The sequence below is a fragment of the Octodon degus genome, unplaced genomic scaffold, assembly GCF_000260255.1.
Source record: "Octodon degus isolate 3935 unplaced genomic scaffold, OctDeg1.0 scaffold00004, whole genome shotgun sequence".
Lineage (NCBI taxonomy): Eukaryota > Metazoa > Chordata > Mammalia > Rodentia > Octodontidae > Octodon > Octodon degus.
In genome coordinates, this window is record NW_004524580.1 from 29,419,834 (window position 1) to 29,443,833 (window position 24,000).

The following is a 24,000-nucleotide window of genomic DNA, read 5'->3' on the forward strand; positions in this document are numbered from 1 at the left end:
CACACACACACACACACACACACACACACACACAAAAAAAAAAAATTAAAAAAAAATTCAATGTGTTAATAAACTTCTTTATGCCTAAACTCCTTGTTGCTTAAAGTGGCATTGATACCAGTAATGACCTCATGCTACCAACCATTTGGCAAGTTCAGCATCAATACTGATATCAGTACTGATATGTAGTATGGAAAACATTAATACTTTCAATAAAAATAGCTAATCATGATCGGGTATACACCCTGCACCAAGTATCACTAAGTGTATTTACTCATTAGTCCTCAGGCAGCCCAGTGGAGTTCCAATTATTCTCATCATCAGGTCAAGTTCTTTGCCCGGAGTCACACCCATATAAAGCAGTAGAATCAGGATACCTGTCACCCACCATGACTGTTCCTCACTGTAACACTGTTACTGTGTAACTGTGACGTCACCGTTTTTACAGCACTTGCTGCATGACCAGAACTGGTCTACTGAATAAGGTAAGTAGGATTTTGATCTCCACTTCATAGGGAACTGGGCCCTTAGATGTTAATAGAGAGCACAGTCATTGGTAGCAATAGAGGGGGGACTCAGACTCAGCGATGTGACCCCAAAGTTCCTGCTCTTCACCATGATGCCTGCAGGTGAGTCACCACCTGCACCTGTGTTCAGAGGGGTTCAGGCATCACTGTGCACGAAGTAAGTATAGCCTCACAGGATGGAAGGAGGGAAGGAAGGCAACAGGAAGGAAAGAGGGAAGGAAGGAAGGTCAGTCGATCATATTAGGATGGGAAGAGGCTTAGCAACTCCGCAGATATTCTGCTCCGTCTTTCAAAATAAAACAAGAGGAGGCAAGCACAAAATTCCATAACATTTCCAACCATTAAGGCTCAACATGTCAAGCAACAAATAAATCTGTAGAACAATCCTGAGAGTTTGCTTCAGCAGATCATAGGACCTAAGCGATGTCTTTGAAATGTCTTAGCAGTATTGGTATAAGAATAAGGTGGACAACTCCATCTTTAGAGGCTAATGTAGTAAATATTTTCAACGTGATCATTCAGCTCTGCTGTGATAGTGCAAACATAGTCATATAAGGAAATAAGTAAATGAGAGTGGCTGTGTTCCCACAGAACTTTACTTACCACAACCAGGTAGTGGGCTCCGGCTGGCCATGAGGCAGAGCGTCCTGATTCCCAAACAGAGCCTCCTGCATCAGGTATTTTCTGTTGGTGAGTTTTGGGATCAGTGGCCTCTTGCAGGTATATATTTTAGAGAAGTGTTAATGTCATGTTTATTTCCCCCTTGCTTCCTGTTTGCTAGGGCACCTGACCTTACCATCCCACATTTCTTCAATAATGTTCTTGCAAACTGCAGTTAGCTTAGCTTGTGTCACCTACATGCTATGCAAGTGGTGTTTGAGCTGGTGAGATAGCTCAGAGGTCTAAGCAGCTGGCTGGCAAGTGCAAGGACCAGGGTTCTATCCCCAGTACCACATGCCATGCTGGCCCTGGAACCCTGGGCACACTGTGCCAGCCACTGAGTCCAGGCGTGGTGGTGCACGCCTGTAATCCCAGCACTGGGAAAGCTGAGACAGGAGGATCACTGTGAGTCTGAGCTGTATAGCGAGACCCTGTACCAAATAAATAAAGACTTAAAAAAATTAACAATTGTGCTTATCAAATATGACTCATTGATACACTGAAATTTGACTTAGGCCAAGGAAAAAGAAAAGGGAATTTGACTTAGGGACAGACTGTCAACACTGTACAATACTATTAATAAGTGAGTTTTGAGCAAGACCACACAGGATGAGTTTGTGTGAATACATGCCGCCCTGAGCCATCTGAAATCCTTTGCTGAATAAAGGGGGAGTAAATTATTTTAGATAAACGTTTAAGGACAATGGAATGCAATTTTTAAGAATAATTTAAGTCATTTCAAACAGGCTTTAATATATAACAGTTCTCTGCAAGAAGGATTTTCATCCATTATTAACTATCTGAAATTTAATTATGTGAGGAGTGAAATTAGTCAAGATCAACTTTATTACTCAAATCACACAAATAGCCATGCACTGTTCTTATGAGTTAATCATTATAAACTTGATTTAAAAGTTACATTTCAAAGTCCACATGATTTATTGTCATTTTGTCCTGTGTTTTAAATATTTGTTAAACTGAATGCCCATAAAGCTCATTACATGGCTAAAGAATCTAATTGCACCATTACTAGCATAGAACTATAATCAGTAATAATTACTGATTTGCATTCTGCAGTTTTGATATATTTTTGGACTTCTGTGAATGAGCATTTGTTTTATGGTCAGTTGAGTCAATTAAATATTGACTAAGGAACTTGGGACAGGGGCTGCTTTCCCATCTCGCCCCTTCAGGGCCCTTGGTATCACATCTCGGAGTGGCTGGAAGGCAGAGCCCACAGGAAATAGCCCGTCCTGGATGGTCAGACGTGAGTCACGCTGATGGATCAGGGCCATGGAGTCATTTTCAAGAATAATAATGAAATGGCTGCGGTAATGTTTCAGCACACATGCAGGAGCTTAAAATGTCATGAATTTATTCTTACAGTTTGTAAGTCAGAAGTGGAATTCGGTTCTCCCAGAACTAAAGCCAAGGTGCTAACAGAGCTCGCCTCCTTCTGGAGGCCCTTCTGGCTTCTGGAGCTGCATACGACGGCTTCCCCCCTGGCCTCTTTGTCCCTCCCAAGCCAGCCGTGTGCTCATCTCTCTGGTCCTCTGCCTTCAAAATGGCGCGTCATTAGGTTGCTTCTGCCCTGTGTCCCAGGATAATCAATATACCCATCTCAAACTCCTTCATCAGTCTGTGAAGTCCCTCTCATCATGTGAGGCCACATTCACATACTCCAGGGATTAGGACTTGGAGATTCTAGAGTCGTTCTGCCCGCCACAAGGTCAGGCATTGCACTGATCTTCTCCCGAGTCCCACCTACCCATTCTTCACTTCTTGTGTTCTGACATCTATTTTTGTCTCTATACACTGTAAACCTTTCTCCTTCTAACTTCTTTGAGCTTCCTTCAGGGCGTGGTCCCTCAGATCTCCTTCTCCCGCAGGGTGCTGAGTCACAGTCCAGGCTACCTGTGCTCGGACCTGCCTGGGCACTGTGGAAATCACTGTGCCCGACTTTCCTCCTCTGTAAGAAGAAGGTCTGGTCTTCTAAATACGTACTGCTTGTCATGACATACCAATTATTGCCATACTGTCTCTCAAGTAAATGTTTGTTTAGAAAAACAAGGTAATAAATGCAAAAAGAGACAAGAAAAAAAATGTCACAGGACTGTCCTGCTACAGTGCTGTATATGGTTAGATTTTTAAATTTCTGTGTAAAAATATGTAATTGTTTATTCATATTCTTTAAATATATTTTTATTTTTTTCTTCATATTCTGTAGAGACTTAAAGTTTGAAATATCAATACTAGATGGAAAATACCTGTTCCATGTTATGCCTAAGATGTTTGATATTCAGACAGATAATGAGGTTAAACCCAACTGCATATGTTGTAGGATAATAATAAGCTTCTCTTCTGGAGGGTTAACAATTTAAGTTTGCAGACCAAAAATTAGAGAAAAAGAAGGGCTGCAAGGACAGCCAACATTTTGGCCCTTGCCCTTCAAGGTCAGTGAAGACTCAGGATATAGGAGAACCTGTACTGTAATATCACGTAACTCAGTTGTGTCCCAAATTTTCTGATCAAGGAGATTATGGGGCCACAGAGCAATGTGATCAATGATGTAGAGTGTGGCTAAGGAGAGTCACATGGAGAGTAACATTCCATCAGGCTTTCACAGAGAGCAATCTGGCCAAGCAATGGCCATGACTCATCTACATGGGTGACACTGACAAAGGATCTGCAAACGGCGGTTCACGGTAACAGGATAAATCCTGAGGGTACTTGACTGACCTTATCAGATACAAAAGATACAATTCTTATTGAATAAGTCTTGTTTTAACTTGGTCTTAACAATCCAGCAGAAAAGTATAAAAGTGAGGTATAAAAAGTAAAGCCATATTAATATGCTGAGCTGTGAAAGGCTCAAGTCAGCAACTTCTGACATTGCCAGTCCTACGGATAACACAGTACTAGTATGGACTACTGGACTATATTGGCTTATTTTGCTGAATTCATGCACCTACAGTATTTAAATGGCAATGGAATACCCATTTCTAACAAAACTAAACCAAAAAAAAAGGCATACAAAGGAAGGAACATTCTGTATCTGTACATACAAAATAGGATAGATATACAGCTATTTTCTCTTAATTCAGTGAGAAGAAAGATTTGTACTAATAGTATTTGGACAAGATATCCTGTCTGCATCTTATACGATGAATAACCGCTAAGAAGATAATATACATTGTATTAATTATCGAAACTGTCCTATTAATCAGTTTTGAAACTGTCTCATTGATATCTGTTTCTCAATAAAATTAATAATATAAAAAGAAGGTAAGTTGGAAATCAGGGTCACGAGGGTGCATGTGATGATTAAATGCCTCAAAGTATTTATGACTCTTGAAACAATGTTAGGCCTACAGCGAACCCTCAGAAAGTACTAACCCTTGCTGCTGTTGCTGTGTTTACTATCTCATTGAAGTTTGCTCAAGATTCAATCTGTGGTCTCCTGTTTCTTCTCCAGGAATTTTAGCTTCTCAAAATCTTCAGCATTAATCTCTAGGCAAAGAACTCTAACCAGAATTATTTTCAAGCTCCATGGTCCTACTTCTGAGCTTAACATCTTCCCTATCAAAATGTCCCATCCATGTTCTTGTTTATAAAAATAAAATTAGTATATGTTGGTGGTAGGTAGAGATTACATGCAACTTGGGGATTTGTATATATCGATACCACATCTTGGTCATTTTTGTTCCCTGCCTCCTCCTTCCTGAATCTTTTTCCCATCTATACAGTCTCTCTCCCTGTTTCTTAGTATGTCTCTTTTATTTTGCTCTTCAAATTATTTATATTTTGAGTCTGTCCTATAAGGGGAGTCATGTGATATTTGAGCATGCACTAAGTTCCAAACTGCAGTAAACTTTTTCTCTTTGTGCATGGTTATCTCAGGTATCTTGCTCCAGGGATGGACAACTAACTACTATAACTGCCTTCAGATGAGTGTGGCTATTTCCTCTCACCCGTAGCCAACCTTGCAAAGGTCATCCAATGTGCAGCATCTCCTATCAAAGCTGTGTTTCTTGTAAGTTCAGTTCCCCGTGGCACTGGTCTGATCCAGGACCCGCTCTCTGTCATGCTGATCTGCTGTCCAGCTGGAGTGGAGCAGCTGCCTTCCTTCCCTGCTTCTTGCCCTGTGTGTATGTGTCTCCAGTGATTCCCACCACCTTGGGGTGAAACATTACATGCGGTGCGGCATTCAAGTCCCAGCACAAATTCTCTAAAACTGTAAAAATTCCCCTTGGAATTAAAGTGTCAGGGCCATTACTTTTGTTGTAGACAGGCAGGGTTCTGACACATCTTCAGTCCCTGGACACTGGCCAACTCTTCTTTCCACAAACATTCTTGGTTCAATTAGGGTTACTTCTTCAGAGTGGGGAATGTTGTAGGCAGCTAAATTAGGTAGAAATATTATAGGCAGTCAGACAGGGCCAGGCCCTCAAGGAGACAATATGGAAGACCAGGTGACTTTGCAACTTTGGAAGAGACAGACCCTCCCCACTGTGGTCCAGACCTCAAGACAAAAGAGTAAACAAATGTAGCCACATACTTCCCTGGGGATGGGCATCTGGGATTGATATTCTGAATGGGTATCAATCACCTTGAAAGAGCCCAGAGAGTCATTAGCCTATTCCTCAACAGGAAGAGACCCTACCCCATATTCATGCCCACTTCCTAGTGACTGGCTTTGTTTGGTCTTGGATTTAATCAATTTTACCTGAGCAACGGTGCTTGTAATCTCATTGGTTGACCATAGTTTTGCCCCACCTCATGCCCACCTAAGCAAGTTCCCATGTTCTCCATCTTAGACCAGCCTCACTGCATGGTTTTACACTATAGAAGTCCCTGGAAGAGACTCCCAGGGCCAACCCGCTCAGAAACCACTTCTGTCTCTCTCTTGGATGGAAGCTTTCTTTCCCCCAATAATATAGTCTACTCTAAAAAAAAAAAGGAGAAGGAGAAGGAGAAGGAGAAGAAAAGAGTTCCCAACCTCCACTTTTTCTCTTCGCTCCTAGGAAAACCTTCCCCTGTAGGTCAGGCCCAGTGGAGATGCCCGCCCCGCTCTGCCCCTGATCCTCTGCCCCTAGTGCTCTGAGTCCAAGCCCATGAGACCAAATTCTGCCCCATACTTATTTTATAAGCAAACATTTGCCCGGAGGCAGCCCCACTCCTTCATCTAGGTGTTGTCTAAGGCAGGTTTTGGGGCCACAGAAGCAGAATGGGCAATGGCAGCAGAGGCCTCTGGCTCACAAAGCCCCAATTATTTACTGGCTCTGTAAAACAACATCCCTGCCTCTCATGCATTGGAGAATCCAAGGTCTACCTTGTGTTCTTCTGACCTCTCGCTTCTAATAGTTATTTCTATTCACCTTTTATCTTTGCAGACCCATCTCTTCTCCCAGATACAGATTCTGCCTTGATCATCCTTGTTTCTGTCCTTGGGCCTAGCAGGGTACAGGGTTTAGTCATGGTTGGTAGAAATCCATTACTCTGTAGAAAAGTTCTTTTTACTGAATTTTACTTACTTATCGAAATAACCAAAATTTTATGTGAAGCACTGTTCCCTTTAGGGGGTTAATAGCTATCATTGGATGTTACAGGAGTAAACCTTTTGTGTTTCAGCTCTAGAAGCAGATTATTGATTGCTAAGATAAGCTACACAATCGAGGTCAGGGTCTTGAGGATTAATGTGTATACTCTCACTTGGTGGTATCATTTAATAAGTGCTTTGCTGAAATTCAGGATTGCAGGGAGAACTTTTTCACAGCGTGTGGGTCTCACCACATGGAGTCAATACCTAGTTCCAACTTAGCTGTTTTGTTGCCCGCCTGGGGTGTGAGAATACTTGGCCTCTGCTACTCCCTCATGAAAAATGCCGGGTAGGTGTATTTTAGGAAAACTGTGATGTTCCGCTGGCTTCTTCAGGACAGACCAAGCAACTTTGATTCTTCTTTCCTCCAGACCCAGCAAGTATTGGCGGCCTGCTCCATATCCTGTCTGATGTCCTTGCTCTCTGCCACTTTGGTCCTGGGGCACCTCCTCCAGGTGGTGAGCTCTGTGGGAACAGAGCTCTGTCTTTTAATCTCCAAGTCTTCCGTGTGTGGCACAGGGAAGGCTCTTGACAAATGTTTAGTGAGTCCTTAGATAAACAATCAAAGGCCTCAGAAAGAATTTGTTCCCAAGGCATTGATTTTTTGAATAGCTTGTGATTTCTCTTACATAAGAAAATTGCTATATGTGCACACAACGTAAATGGGATTCAGTCACAAAAACAAATGAAATCATGTAATTTTCAGGAAAATGGATGGAGTTAGAGACCAACATGTTAAGTAAAATGTATCAGACTCTGAAGTTTGTTTATTGAAGGGATTTTTAAAATATATATATAGGATCTCACTATGCAGTTCAGACTTATAGTGATATTCCTTTCTCAGTCCTCCTTTAGTGCTTAGAGTGTGCACCACCACATCCAGTTTAGGGGTTGGTGCAGCATGCAGTACCAGGGATCGAACTTGGGTCCTTGGGCTTGCCAGGCAAGTTCTTAGACTACCAAGCTATCTTCCCAGCTCTTCTCTTTCTTTTTTTTAAAAAAGGCAATTGTTAGTTATTTGGGATAAATAATTTTTATTAATAGGCACTTGTAATACATGATGTTTATATTCATATTCATGATTTCTATACTCATATTCATAGCTTGGTTCTTTTTATGCTCCCTTGCCCTGCCCCCTCCCTCCCTGTAGTTCTAGATCTGCTTTCCGCATTATTATTATTATTTTAGCTGATATTGTGACACACAGTGACCACCTCCACTCTGGGCAGTTTGTACTTCTACATGGCGCATCTTAAACCATGTATGTCTCCCCCTCAGGTTCTTAGTTCCCTCCCCAATTGCAAAGACCGATCTCCTTGTTTCCTTTCAGAGCCTCTCACTTCACTCTTCATCTGTACGGTAGATTCCTTAACTGAAAGAAACCATACAGTATTTAAACGTGTGTGTCTGATATATTTCACTCACAATTTTGTTTTCAAAGGGTAGCCACTTTTCTACAGACGTCTTGAGTTTATCTTCTTGATAGCTTGTATTTCATGGAGCACAACCATTGTGGAAATCAGTAGGAAGATTTCTTAAAAAAAAAAAACAAAAAACACTAAAAACAGAAGTTCCATGTGGTCCGGCCAATCCCCCTATTACTGTACTACATGTATATTAGTGTTTACAGCAGGACAGTTCATAATAGCTAAATCCTGGAAGTGGGCTACATGCCCGCCCTGTTGCCAATAGTGAGGTAGTAAGCAGCGAGGAGGATTTTTTTTTTTTTTTTGGTGGTGGGGGGCTTTGATTTTGTTTTCATTTTTACATAAACTCTATTTTAGAGGAGTTTTAGGTACTCAGCAAAACTGAGCACAAAGTAGAGCTCCCACGGAGCTCCTCCCCCTGCCGGCTTCCTGACCCCTGCCCTCCCCCGCAGGAATGGCGCAGACCGTGCTGTGCGTTATGCTGATGAGCCACCATAGCACGTCATGCCCCCCAACCTGAGTTTCTACTTAGGGTTCCCGTCGGTGTGCCACACTTCACAGGTTTTGTCAAGTTGATCTGCAGCAGAGTTCCCTTGCCCTAGTACTTCCCTCTGCCGCCCATTTATCCCTCCTTCTGCTTCTGGCAGTGGTGAAGTTTTAACTACTGTCTTTTTGCCTTTTCTAGACTGTTATGTAATTGGAATCACACAGTATGTAGTCTTGTTTTGCTTAGAAATGTGTTGTTGTTGTTGTTTGAATCAGTGTCTCACTTTGTTGTGTGTACTGGCTTTGAACTCACTGAGTAACCCAGGCTGGCCTCAAATATGCAGTGATCTTCCTGCCTCAGCCTCCCAAGTACTAGAATTACAGGTATGCACCAGCACACCTGGCTTTTAATTAGTGATGTACATGTAAAGATACATAGATAGAGATATATAGATAGAGATATATAGACATATAGATACATAATTTGTTGTTGTTTTTCTTTTGTTTTGTGTTAGCACTAAACAATATTTTGTTGTCTGATGAATCACAATTCATCCATTTACCACTGAAAGGCAACCTGGTTGCGTATAAGTTTTTGCAGTTACAAATTAAGCCACACAATTAACATCCATGCACATGTTCTTGTGTGAAATACAAGCTTTCTACTCCTTTGAGGGAAGGCCAGAGAGCCTGGCTGAGGGCCATGTGGTAAGGGTATGTTTAGCTTCCTAAGAAATCGCCAGTTGTCTCCAGCATGGTGGTACCGCTTTGTATGCCCGCCAGCAGTGAATGTGACACAGTGGTTGCTGTGTCACTTTGGTAGCAGCTACTGTCAGTGTTCTTCATTTTCCCATCTCTACAGCAGCAGCTCATTGTTTGAATTTGCAATTCTTGAGTGACCCATGCATCATTTCAAATGTATTTTTAATTTATTGCCTATTTTTTAATTGACAGAGGAAAACTGAATAATTTTATTGTGTACAATATAATGTATTAAAAGATGGCTAAGTGGAACTACATGGGTCCTCTCACATACGTACCATTCCTATGAAGAAGACACTAGGAACTGAAGGGAGGTGGACGAGCTGCCCTAGAGGGGCGTGCTGGACTGCGGTCCTCAGAAGGGCACTCTCGGCAAGAAGGAGGCGTTTCTTTTGGGAGTGGGACCGCTTCCGGCCAAGCTAGCAGCACTTGCCCTGCTTCATTGCCACTTACGAAGACTGTCGCTGGGGTTGTGTTCCTCGAGTCTCTCATGTGTATCAGTAACACCAAATCTCTGTAGCTGACAACCAGAAATGTTTGTCCTCCTTGGGAAGAATCTATTGGGAAGCTGGGCTTGGACCGATCTTGGCCGTGTTGAGTGGGATTTGGCTCCAGCTTCAGATCCGCTCCATGCGTCTCACTGTGGGACCCACAGCTGCCAGGCCATGTGGTTTTCATGGTAATAGGAGAAGCACAAGAGGATGAGCCCAGGCCACCAAAGTGTGCTTCATGCTTCTGCTCTCGTCATGCCCGTTGAGCTCCTAAGCAAGCCCTGATGACCAATGTCCAAACCTGGGAGCAGGAAATATCTTTGTCCCTCTGCTGGGGATGCCTGCCAGTCACTGCATGGCAGAGACAAGGCGGGAACTGGGGACAATGATCTACGCTGCTGCTGTGGTTTCCTGAGGAAAAATTCTCCACGTGGAATTCTGTGGCAGGGAAGAAAGGAGCCTCCAGCCTGAGAGGCAGGTGAGGAAGAAGTTACCGAAGGCCACACAGACCGTAGAGGTAGATTTGAAGGAGCGAGAGCCCTGGCTACGTGTCTGCACCACTTGATTTGAATTCAAGTCGTGCTGGTTCAACATCCACACAGTCTCCTCTCCTTTCTGATCGCCCAAGTTCTTCACAACAACCTTGAGCCAGAAGTTAAATCCGGGCACTGTGCACCTGAGCCAGAGCATCTTGGTCTCTTTTCAGAGTACTCGGATGCCACATTACTGTGGTTTTAGACATACAACTTTTACAGCATCCTAAGTTGCTCCTGCTTTTGAGGCGTTGGTTCTGCCAGATGTGGGCAAGAAGCTAATGTCAAGCTGTCCAAAAGCCTGGTGGTACAAGAAGAGAAACAGGAAGAGACACAGCATGCCCAGGTACTGGCTTGGTGGAGGAAGACAGGGCTGCGGCAAGTGCTGGCCACAGGCCCGCCGAGCCCAAGCGGCCCGAGCCTCTGTCGTCACATCTCTGGGGTCCTGCAGGTCACATGTGTCCCTCCAGTGGAGCTCTCCTCAACTTACTTAGCTACCTGATGGCACTCAAAGCTCCTCAGAATCCATTGGTTCTGGGGCCACAGTGCCCACCTTGCTGAGGTGGCACGAATTCCATCCGCACTACTGGGAATGGTCCTGAGGCTAAGAACTCAGATGCCAGCTCACCTGTGCGCCTTTCTGTGCACTTGTCCTTCTTTCTCCCTGGGACGTGGGAAGGTCGCAGCCCATTTTATTATTGTATTTGCATTAGCAAGTGTTGGTAGTGTGTAACAATTACATTCCTCAGGGGAACATGGTATACGCACATAACACATCCTAATTCTTCCTATGCCCCTTCCCCTCCCCCTCTCTACCCTTGGAGATGGGCCGGAGTGAAAGGGCACCATAGGATTCAATTTTATTGAGAATAAAAAATCAGAAAGATACTTGAGTAGTAGAGATGTGAAGATCTGAAAGGAAATCTGAGCTTTGGTGGATTTTTTAAAATCAAAATGAGAAACACTGGGTTTCTATGGAGTCATTGAGTTTCTTAGAACATTCAGACGCAACAGGAACAGCAAGCTTGAGTTCAGGAGGCAGCAAAGCAGGAAGACTGACCTGAGAGGCTCACTGCACAGAGAACAGGGCTGGCAACGCTGTATAAGATCACTCAGGGTTTGCCGAGATCCCCAGGAAAGAATAGGGTGGAACAAACAGGAGGCCAGAGTGGAAACCTGAGGAACAGCCTATATAGGAGACTGGGAAAATATGTGTCCCTGTTCTGGGATTCCTAAGTGTTACCTTATTTTGAAAAGGGGACATTTCAGCATAGATGGTATCATGAGCCCAATATGGCAAAGGAAGGAGAGAGAAGGTTCCAGAAGGGCTTAGGTCAAGGGAGTGCCATCCTGTGGGCCTCCCAGTCTCTGCCTGGATAAACCTTTTCAGGCATTCAGAACCACTGCAGATGTCATACATTCTGCCTCTGTATTGACATTTTATTTGTCAGAGTATGTGGCCTTGTTGAGATGAACAGGGCTAAAATCCCAGTGAATCCCTCTCTCTGACCTTGGACAAGAGCCTTGTCGAACCTCTGGTTTGGATCTGAGAAATGTAGACTCCACTCCTCTGTTTCTCAGGGTTGTGGTCAGACACTAACAAGATGGTGCTCAAGATCCAAACCCAGTGCCTGGCATCCCATAGATAAGCAGCACCAGCAATTTTTTTTTAGAGTAATTAAGAAAAAACTGGATGATACAATTTGTTGAGTGATAGTTCATCTCTCCTCTACTGGCTTCTGAGTCTTCTACACATCTTCACATTTTCAAATGCCTGGAGCATCTCTGGGATCCTGAGTACCAGCTGTTTATCTCTGCATCTCTTTTCCTGTGGTCCTGGCCCTTGGAGGAGGAGAACTGACAGCCCCTGCCCTTTCTCTGTCCCTTTGAAGCCTCTAGCTCCAGTTCCAGCATAACACATGCACCTTCATCACTTGCATCCTTTCCTGATAAGATTCGTGCATCATTTTTAATTTTCAATATTTTCCTTATGCTCTGCCATATTATATGTTTTAAACATAAGATTAAACAGTGTCAAGTGCCTGGGCCACAGTGTAATTTTCATTCTCGCTTTTGTCATTTTGTCCTTTGTGGAGGGGAGTTACATAAGGACTCACAGTGCCCTGCTGAGTCACAGTCTTGCTTCCTTCAGCCCGATGACTCTCCACAAAGCAGACAGAAAGAGGTGTTCATGGAGAGTGGCTTGTTTCACGTTTGCAGCCTGAGGCTACATGCATCACCTCTTGTTGACTTAAAATGTGTCTCCTGCCCCTATCATCTGTCACCTACAAGTTTGTCTGGATTTTTCTGGAGCCCTGCCAGGTCTGCAGACATTCAGCCTGTGCCCCAGTGGAAGTGGGGGACATGTAACAATGTCACAGACCAGGGTGGGAGCAAGCACAGCGCACTGACACCCATCTGGGAGTGGGGCTCACATGTGCCTGGCACGCGGGCAGCATCGGAACAGGCTTACCCTGCCAGCGAAGACTGTCATGCTGTCTGCCACGGGGCCCCCACCGGGCAGGCCTGGGAAAACCTTCCAAGAATGAGGCTCAGGCTCACAGACAGCCCCATGGGCTCAGAAACTGGATCGTGGGGACAGACTCATTCTCAGCAATTCAGGAGCAGATGGCTGTGCAGAAGCCTGGGACCTTAGTTCTTTAGCTCACACAGAGAACCCTGACTGCTGGTCATCGGGACACTCACACTTGTGCTCTTCCTATACAGGAAGCCAAGTCCTAGTCCTGAGGGGCAGGGGTCTGGCACATGCTGTCTGAATTAAGGCAGTTAGTGGCAAAGCAGAGTGAAAGTGAACACCATTATGGTCTGGCTGTGCCACTGGCATTCTTAAACTTCAAGGCTTTTGCTTGGCTAAGCACCAACCACCCTGTGGTTTGTCTGAATGTTTCTTGGTCTGAGAAAACCACATTCTAACATGAATTATCCTCCCATAAGATCTGTTAGAATTTACAAATTGGCTCAGTCATTTTCCTTTTGTCCCCTCTAGCCCCCCGTAGAATTTAAGGTGAGTGTTTATACCTGTAGCGTGGCCCACGGCTGCTGGTGGCAAGCTTGCTTCTAGGAAAGCTTGTCATTTCCCCCAGGTCTGAGTTTTAGCAGACTCGTGCTCTCCGAGTGCTTATAATCCATAAACCAATTATTTTATGCCTTCCTTTTCAACAGATTCTTAATAAAAATTTTTGCAATTTGGTGGCGCTTAGCTGTTGCCTTTCAGATAACATGATTCCTCACAAGTTCCCACTGGCTTAGTGGCCTTATAAGGCTCATATCTTTCCTTGCCTTTTTCTTGAAGAACAGAGTGGGATTTTTCTAAGAGTTTGAATTTCAACTCTGTCCTTGCAGAAATTGTTGGACAAATTGGACAAATCGTGTCACTGTCCATATTCACTGGGACTTCTAAAATGATTTTATACTTTCTTTTTCCAGTTGTATTTAGCATTTATTAGCAGGAATTCTTCTATAGTGAGGAAGTGTCTCTTATCAACCGCTTGGAAACTTTGAAATATGACTAGTGAAGGAACGCCCCAGTGCGTGCTTGCATCTTTCCCTTTGTCAGTTCTCCAAGTAATGAACTGACATTGTAGCAACCTCCAATGGTGATCAATATGTGGGGTTTTTTAAAAAGTATCTTTTATTCTTTTGTAGAACCAGGGATTGAACTCAGGCCCTTGTGCTTGGCAGGCAAGCTCTTATTCTACCCAGCCATCTCCCTGGCCCCTAAAAGTATCTTTAGAACTCAGAATTTTTGTGTGGTTTATGTGCAGCAGCATCCGTAATCTGTATTGATGTGATGGATGTAAATCAAGGCAATCAACAGAGCTTTTGATGAACTCGGCACGATGTCTAGGGTTTACTTTCAACTCCAGCACTAAAGAAACAAACTGTCCACAAAGGCAGAAGAAGAGATCAAACAAGATTGGTAAAGTCTGGGTTCTTGTCATGGGCAGTGGCTACCTGGGGCTCATATGCTAGTGTCTTCATTTTTTGGTATATTTTCAATTATTTTGCCCTATTTTATTTTTAGAACAAAATGCTTCTAAAAATGCTCTTAATTCTAGGTTAACAGAGGTGTAAACAGGCACTTAATTGCCGACTCTGGCCTAGCAGTGAATCCCAAGGAGAATGATCATTGATTTTTGTTAAAATATCCCAGCAACAATTCTTAAAACTTACAGTACTTGGCAATAGCATGTCAAACACATGTATATTTTTACAGTATATTGGAAATAACATCAACAGGAAATTCATATTTGAATTTATTGAATATTCATTCATAGAAGTTTTCTTGTGATAACTAAGGGTGTTCACTTTTGAATGAAAGAACAACTCAAATACCCATCAGCTGAGGAATGGATAAAAAAAGATGTGGTATTTTCATACAATGGAGTATTACTCAGCCATTAAAAGGACAAACACAAGGCTTTTATGGGTAAATGGGAACAACTAGAGACCACATTCATAAGTGGAACAACTCAGACCCACATGTGGGAACATCTGTTCTCTACCAGTGTAGAAAGCTGAAAGAGTAAATAAAATCCAAAAGATGCAATAGGTAATGTGAAAGGGAAAGAAACTGTTCAAAGGGAAGGAACAACCAGGCTGAGGGACAGAAGAAAGGAAAGAAAGAAGGGAGGGAAGAACATATAGATGTAGGGGCCGGAGAGATGGCTCAGTGGAATAAGCGCTTCCCTGGCAAGCACAAGGGTCTGAATTCAATCCCTGGTTCTGCCAAAAAATTAAATAAATAAAATAGAACATATAGATGTGTACACAGGGTAGCTTAGGTAATTGAACTGCTAATTTCTACTGCTCTATTGAAAGGAACAGTAGCACTTACATGTTTTTCTTCTTTTGACCCATTTTGCATGATATTATCTGGTAATCTGAACAACTAATTTGAAAACAATATGCAGTATGACAACCATCGTTGAATTCCTATCGTCTTGTTTAGTAAAATTGTATATTGTTTCTAATGGTTTTTTTTTTTTTTACTATTTTTTACTTTCTTAAAAAATGAAAAATATTAAAAAGCAATGTTCAATAAATAAGTCATGTGAAAAATCTACTGACATCGCTGGCACATCTTAAGGGTTAGAGACACAGTTGCTTGCATTCTCTGGAAGTCCTGCCAGAACAAAATTTGCCACTTTAGCTGTTGAGCATGGGCTTCTTTGGTCTAATGGGGGTATTTCTCATTCCAGGTTTAAGTTTATCTATTCATGGGGCTGAAAAGCACTTGCAAATCCATCCACGGCGAAGTGTGGCAAGCCGCCCAGGGTCGCGTCGTCGTCGTGCGCCTGTGGTCAGGCACTCCTCACTCCCACCGGGCAGGCGGACACTAAAGATGGAAGCGAGTTCTTCTGGAATCACTAATGGAAAAGCCAAAGTGTTCCACGCAGGTAAGACCCAGGGAAGGTGGATGGGGACTCAAGGGGACTGTGAGTAGGCACAGCTTGCCTTAGGGTTTTATTGTGGCATCGTGCCTGTTAAGTTCACTCTGGTTTAGAAGTCTTGTTTGTCTCCCTCTCTGCTCTTCAGTTGATGGTAAATGTCACCAGGGCCAGTAAGAAGAGAGAGGCTCATGTATCAGAGAAAGTTAAAGCTGTATTCCACCTACAATGGCAAAATCTAAATGAAAATCAGAGTGATAAACTCCTGCTCAGTTCAGAAAGAAATTGCTGTATGACAGCATACACACTTGACCATTTGCCTGATGATTTGCTCTAAGATAAGCTAACAATGCCCACTCTGATACCCAAATTATCTCATGAGCTTGGCCAAATCCTCCTGAAGTCAGAGAAAGAGGCCGGGGTCATTCTGCTCTTTTTCAAGGCTTCTGAGAAGGAGTTGTGAGCTCTTAAAAGTATTAAAGAATCCTACATTAGAGCAGGCTGTTTAGCGAAAAGGCTCCCTGGGCCTGCTTAGAAGAGGGGCTCTTTCAGTATGCGTCCCATAAACACTTACAGCGTGCCCACTGCATACTAGGCAGTTTCGTTGTGGAGGAAAGGCCGGGGCTGGGGTCAGAAGGAACTGGGAAGCCGTGTGCTTACCTCTCACACCATGCTGATTCTGCTCTGTAGGGTCCTAGCAGGTGGTAACCCAGCTCCATGGACCCCCAGCCCGGTCTACTGCCCTTCACAGGTCTGTCTTCTCCCTCTGAACTATAAGCTTCTTTCCTAACCTGTGCAAAAGTATCCTAGCTTCTTGGGCATGAGGTACTGGGCGTCCCTCCACCTCCATCTTCAGACCCATCACTGTTGATTCCAGCTTCCTCCAGTTACCTGCAGATTGCAGAAGGCACGGGGTCTCCGAGGCTGCCCCTCCCCAGGCCTTCCTCTGGGCCCGGAGCCCTGGCTCCCTCTGCTTTTTCGGGTAACGCGTGCCCTTGTTCTCATCTCTTAGCCCTTCCTGTGTGCTGGCTACTCCTGCCCAGTCTGTGTGGGCGCGCGACTCCCCTCATCCCCAGCCTCTTCCCATGACACCGCATCGTCTCTCCCCTGTCACGTCCCCTCCTCCCCCTAAGCCGGCCTCCAGGAGGCGTACTTACCTTTCATCTGTTCTCCCATTTGCTGCCAGTCCTCAGCCCCCAGAGCCCACAATGCAGTGTCTGGCTTGCCTGCCCTGTGTAGCTGTCCCTGAGGACCTCAGTGGCCCTTATTTTGCCATAAAAGCATAGATGCTTCAGCCCAGGGCAGACCACATGCTCCGTCCATCCCAAAACACTGTTCTCCAGCAATCCTAGGCAATATTTTGTCAATAATCTCCTCTTAATTCTCTCCCCTGCAGCCCTTTCCTGGTATCCCAACTAGTAGCACCTGTGTCTTTCTCATGCCGCCTGTCAGTAAATCCTTCATAACAGAATCAGAAGGATTTGCCTCTGTCCCAGACTGCGTGATTTGTCTGACTTGTCTCACTGCCCAAAGCATCAAGTTCAAGCCTCTTAGCAGGCTAGAAGCAAACGCCCTTCCTGGCCACCCTCCCCGCCCCCTCATCCTTTGTGCTTTGCCACTGTCTGCCTTAACCCTTAGCGCTCTGATGTATCAGTTAGGGTTCAGGCAGAAAAGTAGAAGTTGGGGAAAAGTGATAAAGAAGCCTCCATTGCCATGGGGACCGGCTGGCTGCGGCTGAAATCCACAGAGCAGGCTGTCAGGAAGAGCCGGCTGTGACTTGGCCAGAGCGGAATCTCCTGTCCACAGCGGGAATGCAACTCTTCTTCTTCTCTGAGGCCTCAGCTTCCTGCGCTTGGCTCACCTAGGCTGTACTGAGCACAGAGGAATTGGCTCCGGCCGCATATGAAATATACACTATAGTTACTGTACATAAGCGGAACACTTGTGGGTTGGATATGTCTGATTTAGAAAAATCTCCTTTCCTTAAAGCCAACTGGTGATCAAAGCGGACTTTAATCACAACTACAAAACACTTTAAGAAGAGCTCTAGCTTAGTGTTTGCTGACTAACTAAATGATGGACTGGACTAGAGCCAAGCCCCATCCCACGGACCACCACACACAGTCGCGCTGACGCGCTTTCCGTCCCCTGGGCACACGACGCTGTTATCTGCTTCCCACCTTGTGATCGTGCTCATGCTGCTCTTTGCAGGGTTCCACCGTCTTCACATCCTGAAACTCCCTGTGTCCCTGTCCTCTGAGAGGTCCTCAGGCCCAGCGTGCACTCCGGATTGCCCCTGTCTACCTCCAGTACACCATAGGGTGGGCCTGGACTCCACCCTCAATAGCTGTGCTCTAGACAGACCCTTACACTAGGCCTCTGATTGCTCTGTCTTTTTTTTCCGTCAGTACCAGAGATACAGTAGTGAGCACAGCAGACACACATTCCCGCCCTTGGAGCCCACATTCGAGGTGGGAGAGATAATAACGCAGCGTAATAAAGAGATAGAACATTTAATATATAAGCTATAGTGCAGCTGTATATAACTATTTAAATTATAATCCTATATGGTTATATTTAAATTATATATAATATAAAATATATAGTGTTTAGGAAAGGGCATTGTGTGTAGAATAAAAGTAGATAAATCAGGTGGCAGGAAAGGAAGAGTCACGGTGCAATTTCAAGTAAGGTGGTCAGGAAGGTGGCCTTGTGGAAGGGATGTATGACCAAGGACTAGAAGGTTCTGAGTGAGACTTGTGGGTGTTTGGGCAGCTCTGTTTCAGTGGAGGGATAGTGGGGAATCAGCCTTGTGGTAAGTCTAAATCTGTCCGCTTAAAACAAGGGAGGCTGGTGAACCTGCAGTGGAATGAAGGATGCCCCAGCTCACTAGGGTCACAGAGATCAGATGGGGCAGTCCTTTGCATGCCGGGGTAAGTGCACTAACCCCTCTGTTGTGTGGGAGATCTTACATAATTTTTAGTGGAAAAATCCTACCATCTGGCACATTCGAACAGAATCACTTTGGTTGAGGCTTGAGAATATACCACAGGGGAAGAGAGGAAGAGGAGGAAGGTGGGGAGGGAGACCCACAGCAATCTCGCTGAGAAGTGAGAGCGCTGCTGAGGTGCGTGCGTAATGGTAAGACTCTTGGTGCTTGGTACACTTTAGTGTTGGGTCCATGGAACTTCTCAGTGGATTGAATGTGGCAGAAGAGAATGGGGAGCGAGAGATGACCCCAAAGTTTGGGGCCTGAGTAAATGGGGTTAGGACGGAAAGGGCTGCAAGTGAAACAGGTTTGCTTGGTTTCCGACAAAGGTTGGAATGTTGCCTGTTGGTGTGATAATCTGAAAAAGCAGTGAGCTCTTGTGGGTGGCAGAATGCACATGTCTGGAGAGATTGGTCTGGGAATTTGTGTGTTACCAAGTGACAGTTGACATGTACATGATGTCTAAAGCCACCAAATGGAAAAATATGATCAAAGGAGGAAGTACGGTTTGCCATCTAAGTCAGTGGGTTTTGTATCCCTAGACTTAATTAACACAACTGAGAATCAAAACCACCAGGAACAGTGTGTCTTCTGTGCTAATCATATATACACTTTGCTTGTTACTGTTCCCTACACGACACAGTGTAACAACTATTCCCATATTGCAGTATTTGCCTTTGCATTATATTTGGTAGTTTAGGGTCTGCATCAGTCAGGGTTTACTAGAGAAACAGATACAACACAAGATACACAAATGCAAAGGAAATTATAATTTGGCTTACAATGGTCAGCCACAGAGTCGGATGAGGAAGCTTGCAGGGAAGTCTGCACACCGGAGATAGAAGGATTCAATCCAAGGTCTGGAGCTCACGGCAGTATTCTGTGCAAGTCTGTACCAGGAGGCCGATGGAACAGAAGGCTGCAACAGAAGGCTGACGAGTCTACACCAGAAGGCTGGAGGACCCAAGGTGGAAGCCAAAGGGTCTGTGCTAGAAGCCAGGAGATGAAGTCCGAGCTGAAGGCGTGGCTGGAGCTGCTCTGAAGAACAGAAGCAAGTCCATCCTTTCGCCTTTTCTCTTTACATCATTCAGGGTGGGTCCTCTACCCTGTAGGGTGTAGAATTACTGAGCTGCCTTAATTTAAACTTCTAAACTACTTGACATGACCAGTCAACCATTAAAGGGTCATATACAGGTGATGTAGAGAATACTAGAGGATGTAAATAGGTTCTATGCAAATGCCATACCACCTCGTATAAGGGACTGGAATGTCGTGGGTTTTGGCACTCTTCAGATGTCTAGAAACCAACTCTCAGGATATTGAGAGATGCTGGAGAGATGGAGAAGAGGAGAGAAAGGCTGAGATTCAAGATTATCAAATTTAGTAGTAAAAGGTCACAGAGGTCATAAAGGTCACCCATCAGGAAAGGTGGCCAGGCAAGAATGACCAGCAAGAATGAAGAAACCCAGCAGTGCCGTGTCTGAGAAGTTAAGAACACTTTGCAAGCAGATAAGAGTGATTATGCAGGCTATATGTGGAAAGTCAAGCATGGAAAGAACTGAAGACTGGTCAGTGATTTTATCAAAGTAGAAATCAGTGGTGACTCCAAGGAGAGCGATTTCATTGAGGTCATGGAGATGAAACTGTGATTGAAGTGGGGTTCAGGAAGGATGAGAGGGTGTGGAGCACATGTCTTGAATACAGGTGACTTTTATGAGTTTTGTTATGAAGCATAGTGAAGAAGTGCAGAAGAGTGAGGCTAAGAAAGCTGCTTTCCAGAAATAGCAAACCCCCAGCAGAAGTTGTGGCGTGGGGCTCAGAGAGCAGATGAGGACTGTGCATAGTGGGAGAGCCCCTGCGACGCCGGGCAGTGGCGTGGGCCTTGGGAAGGTGTGAGGGGGTCTAAGGAGTCTGTCTTCAGTGCAGGAGAGAAGGCATCACTGAGAAATAGAGCCAAGGAGAGGGAGAAGGAAGCAAAGAAAAGAAGAGGAGGAGGTGGAAAAAGAGAGAGAGGGAGAGGAGGAGAAAGAGAGGAGGAGGAGAAGGAGTGACGTATCTGCCACTCTTATTGAGATATTTCATAGTCATGGTCCTAATATTAAAATATAATTAATTACCATAATGGTGAGTTTTCTGAATTACATCAAGCTACACAGGTAAAGGAATAATGGTGGAGAGTTAGAATTGATCTTGGTTGTGGTTTTGTCGAGGAAGTAGGATGAGTGAGAAGAAATCAAAGGTGTATGGAAAGGAGTGACCGTAGAGATTGCTAATGTGATTTAGGGTTGGCACAGAAATGAGTGGGAAGACATCGAGGAGGGGGAGAGTGGTGAGAAGCTGGAGGTCAAGTCTCTGGAGCTCTGAGGAGAGGCAAAGGATGTTAGAGTCAGGGTAGCAGAGGAAGAACTGGAAAGGTTTGGAGAGGTATTAAGAAGATGCAATATACGCCACTAGTACTGTGAATAGGGTGCTGTTGGTACTGGTAATGACCAGATAGGTCTGGGCCAGAGTCTGCAATATGAGACTGTAGTAGGCTGGAGGGCAGGATCACTGGAAGGTTCCAGGGCCTGAGAGGCCACAGTATGCCAAGGCTCAACTACACAGAGCCCTTCACATGAGTGCATTCCATTGGCGATCTGGAATTTAGATCAAAACTATTTGGAAAAAAATTTTAGATCTGTACTGAATATGTACAGACATGTTATTGTGATTTTTCCCTAAACCATGTAGTATAACAATTTACAAATCATTTACATTATATTAGGTGTCATAAATAATCTAGAGACTCTTCCCAAAGTATAGGAGGGGATGTGTGGGGGTCACATGCAAATAATACAGTGTTTTATATGGGTGACGTCAGCATCTGCAGGAGTCAATGTCAGTCAGGCATCCTGGAACCAGCTTCCCTTGGATATTGAAGAATGACTTTAAATCCAAAGGGTCATGCGTTGAGTAACTTAGGTAAAGATGATGAGGCAGGTGTTGTGGCTTGTGTCTAAGTGGCCCCGCAAAGCATCATGCAGTCCCGGGGCAGTTCTGGAGTTTGTGCTTGATCACTGTGGGTGTGACTGCTATGCCCGGGGTGGGTGATCTGCGTTACAGAGTAAGGAGGGCAGAGAGGCTAGCTGCAGCCACAGCTGCTGCCCCTCGCTCTGCTCATTGCCGCCATGAAAGGCTGCCCTTTGCCACATGCCCTCTGCCTTGGAGCCAGCTGAGTATGGACTGAAACCTCCACCGCCTCTGCACCTTTCCTTCCTTAGGTTGGGTGTTGGGTATTTTGTCCCAGCAATGAGAAAAGAGCAACTAAGACATCAAGTTAACCTCATCAAGAAATAGGGACATGTGACATGGGAGATAGCACAGGGATGCAAACCTGAAGAGTAGAAAACAATAGAATATAACAGAGTGAGATTAAGGCTGGAGGTGTGTAGGAAAAAGCAAAAGAGAATGGCTGAAATGTCGTTCAGGGACTCACAGGGGAGTAACAGCTTCTGGAAAAATCCCAGTCTTCATGAGAGCGATCTGAGAAGGGACTGATGATGTTAGACATCGTGTCATCACTTCATGGTCCCTGTAGCATCCCAGCCCACCCCCATGTCCTGCTGTGGAGAAGATCATTGATATCAGTCCTCCTCTTAAGAACCTGTATGGGTGTCACGTCTTCTATGATTTACTTTCTCCCTACTGTATCGAACTTGTCTCTTTGGATTCCTCCATTACCCATTTTATTCTGCTTTTGCTATCCATAGATTTTCACTGTTTCTCAGTTAAGTTTTTACTCTTCCACTCTCTGCTATTGCTTGAGTGTTCCCTCATTCTGACCTCTAATAAATTTCATGTGGCTCTTCTGTTCCACAAAAGGTAGTTTGACTTCTCTTCCTCCAGCAAGCCTTTCTAGATCTCACTGGTAAGAAGGGATATCCCACCTCCTAATGCTTCTCTGGAACTGGAGAATCTTATGGAAGCCCACTTGTCTTAAGGTTTTACAGCTCTCCTGGAATCACTTCTAACCCCATGAATTGTTCAAAGTAGACTATAAATACATGCTTATTTGGCAGAGGCTAGCTAGCTACTACATTGAAGTTTACATTCTGAAATTATGCAGACTAAATCTAATTTTTACTTTTGTATGATCCTACATCTGTTCAGGAGGCTCATCCTGAGCTATTTTCTAACTGAAGCATTTCCTAGTTGCTTCCTTCGATGACAAGGTAGTCAGATTCCTTCCTCTATTACCCTCTCTCCTCTTAGAACAGTTCTGTTCTATTACTGCCATTACTACTGGAACTGAAGAGAACATTCTGTTAGAATATGACACAGGAAGAGTAAAAGCCATCTGTCCTTTTCTTTAGTTGGTATCCTGTGCTGATATTAAGATAAAAAACTAAATAAATGTCAAGCTATTTCCTAAAGGTATGATATCAACATGGAGTAACTTAGAAAATCTCAAGTCACTGCCCTTACCTGGTAAACACACTGCTAAATTTAACTACCTATTATTATTATTATTATTATTATTATTATTATTATTTTGCTCTTAAACCCTTTATTCACTGACTATTGGTTGAAAATATAAAGAGGAATTATATTAAACTAATTAATCATTAGAAACACTTAAAAAGTATACTTAAAAGTGATGTTATTCGGGCTGCCTAGAATGTGACTTCAGCCTCATCTGCCTTTATTTTTAGAACCTTGCACTGGAGCACCACAGCTCTTGTTCAGAGATGACGATATTATCTCAAGCTGAATTTCTTATCTACAGTGAGTCATAGATCTTAGGAGCACATGGATGTTTTACTCATCTTCAGGCTTAGTCATCAATCTACTCTTTGTAAGTTTAATGGTCCTAGCACCCAATGTGCTTTCTAAAAGCCCAGTCGGACCAGTGGCTGGATGCAGAAAGCAGGCGCCTGAGCAGCACCCACCTTCTGCCCACCAGGCCAAGCAGTTGCTTCCCCTGCCTCTGAGCTCACGGGCATTTCCGGGTGCCTACTACACTGAAGCGTGCTTATCTGGGAGACAGCCCTGCTGGGACTGGAATGTGCAGAACTCTATTAAATGGGGACCTTAGGGAGCTCCTGGTCAAGACAGAATCAGTCCATGTTCATTGTT

General features: G+C 44.3%; 1 protein-coding gene across 1 annotated transcript in view; it reads left to right on the top strand.

Annotated features, from left to right (window-relative positions):
* The window catches only part of Ano4 (anoctamin 4), a 318,013-nt gene that overhangs the window by 94,657 nt on the left and 199,356 nt on the right, over positions 1-24,000 (top strand). The window contains exon 2 of the mRNA XM_004623837.3: positions 15,708-15,905. Within this exon, the coding sequence (XP_004623894.1) occupies positions 15,851-15,905 (55 nt within the window). The 5' untranslated portion in view covers positions 15,708-15,850. The remainder of the gene's footprint in view (positions 1-15,707; positions 15,906-24,000) is intronic.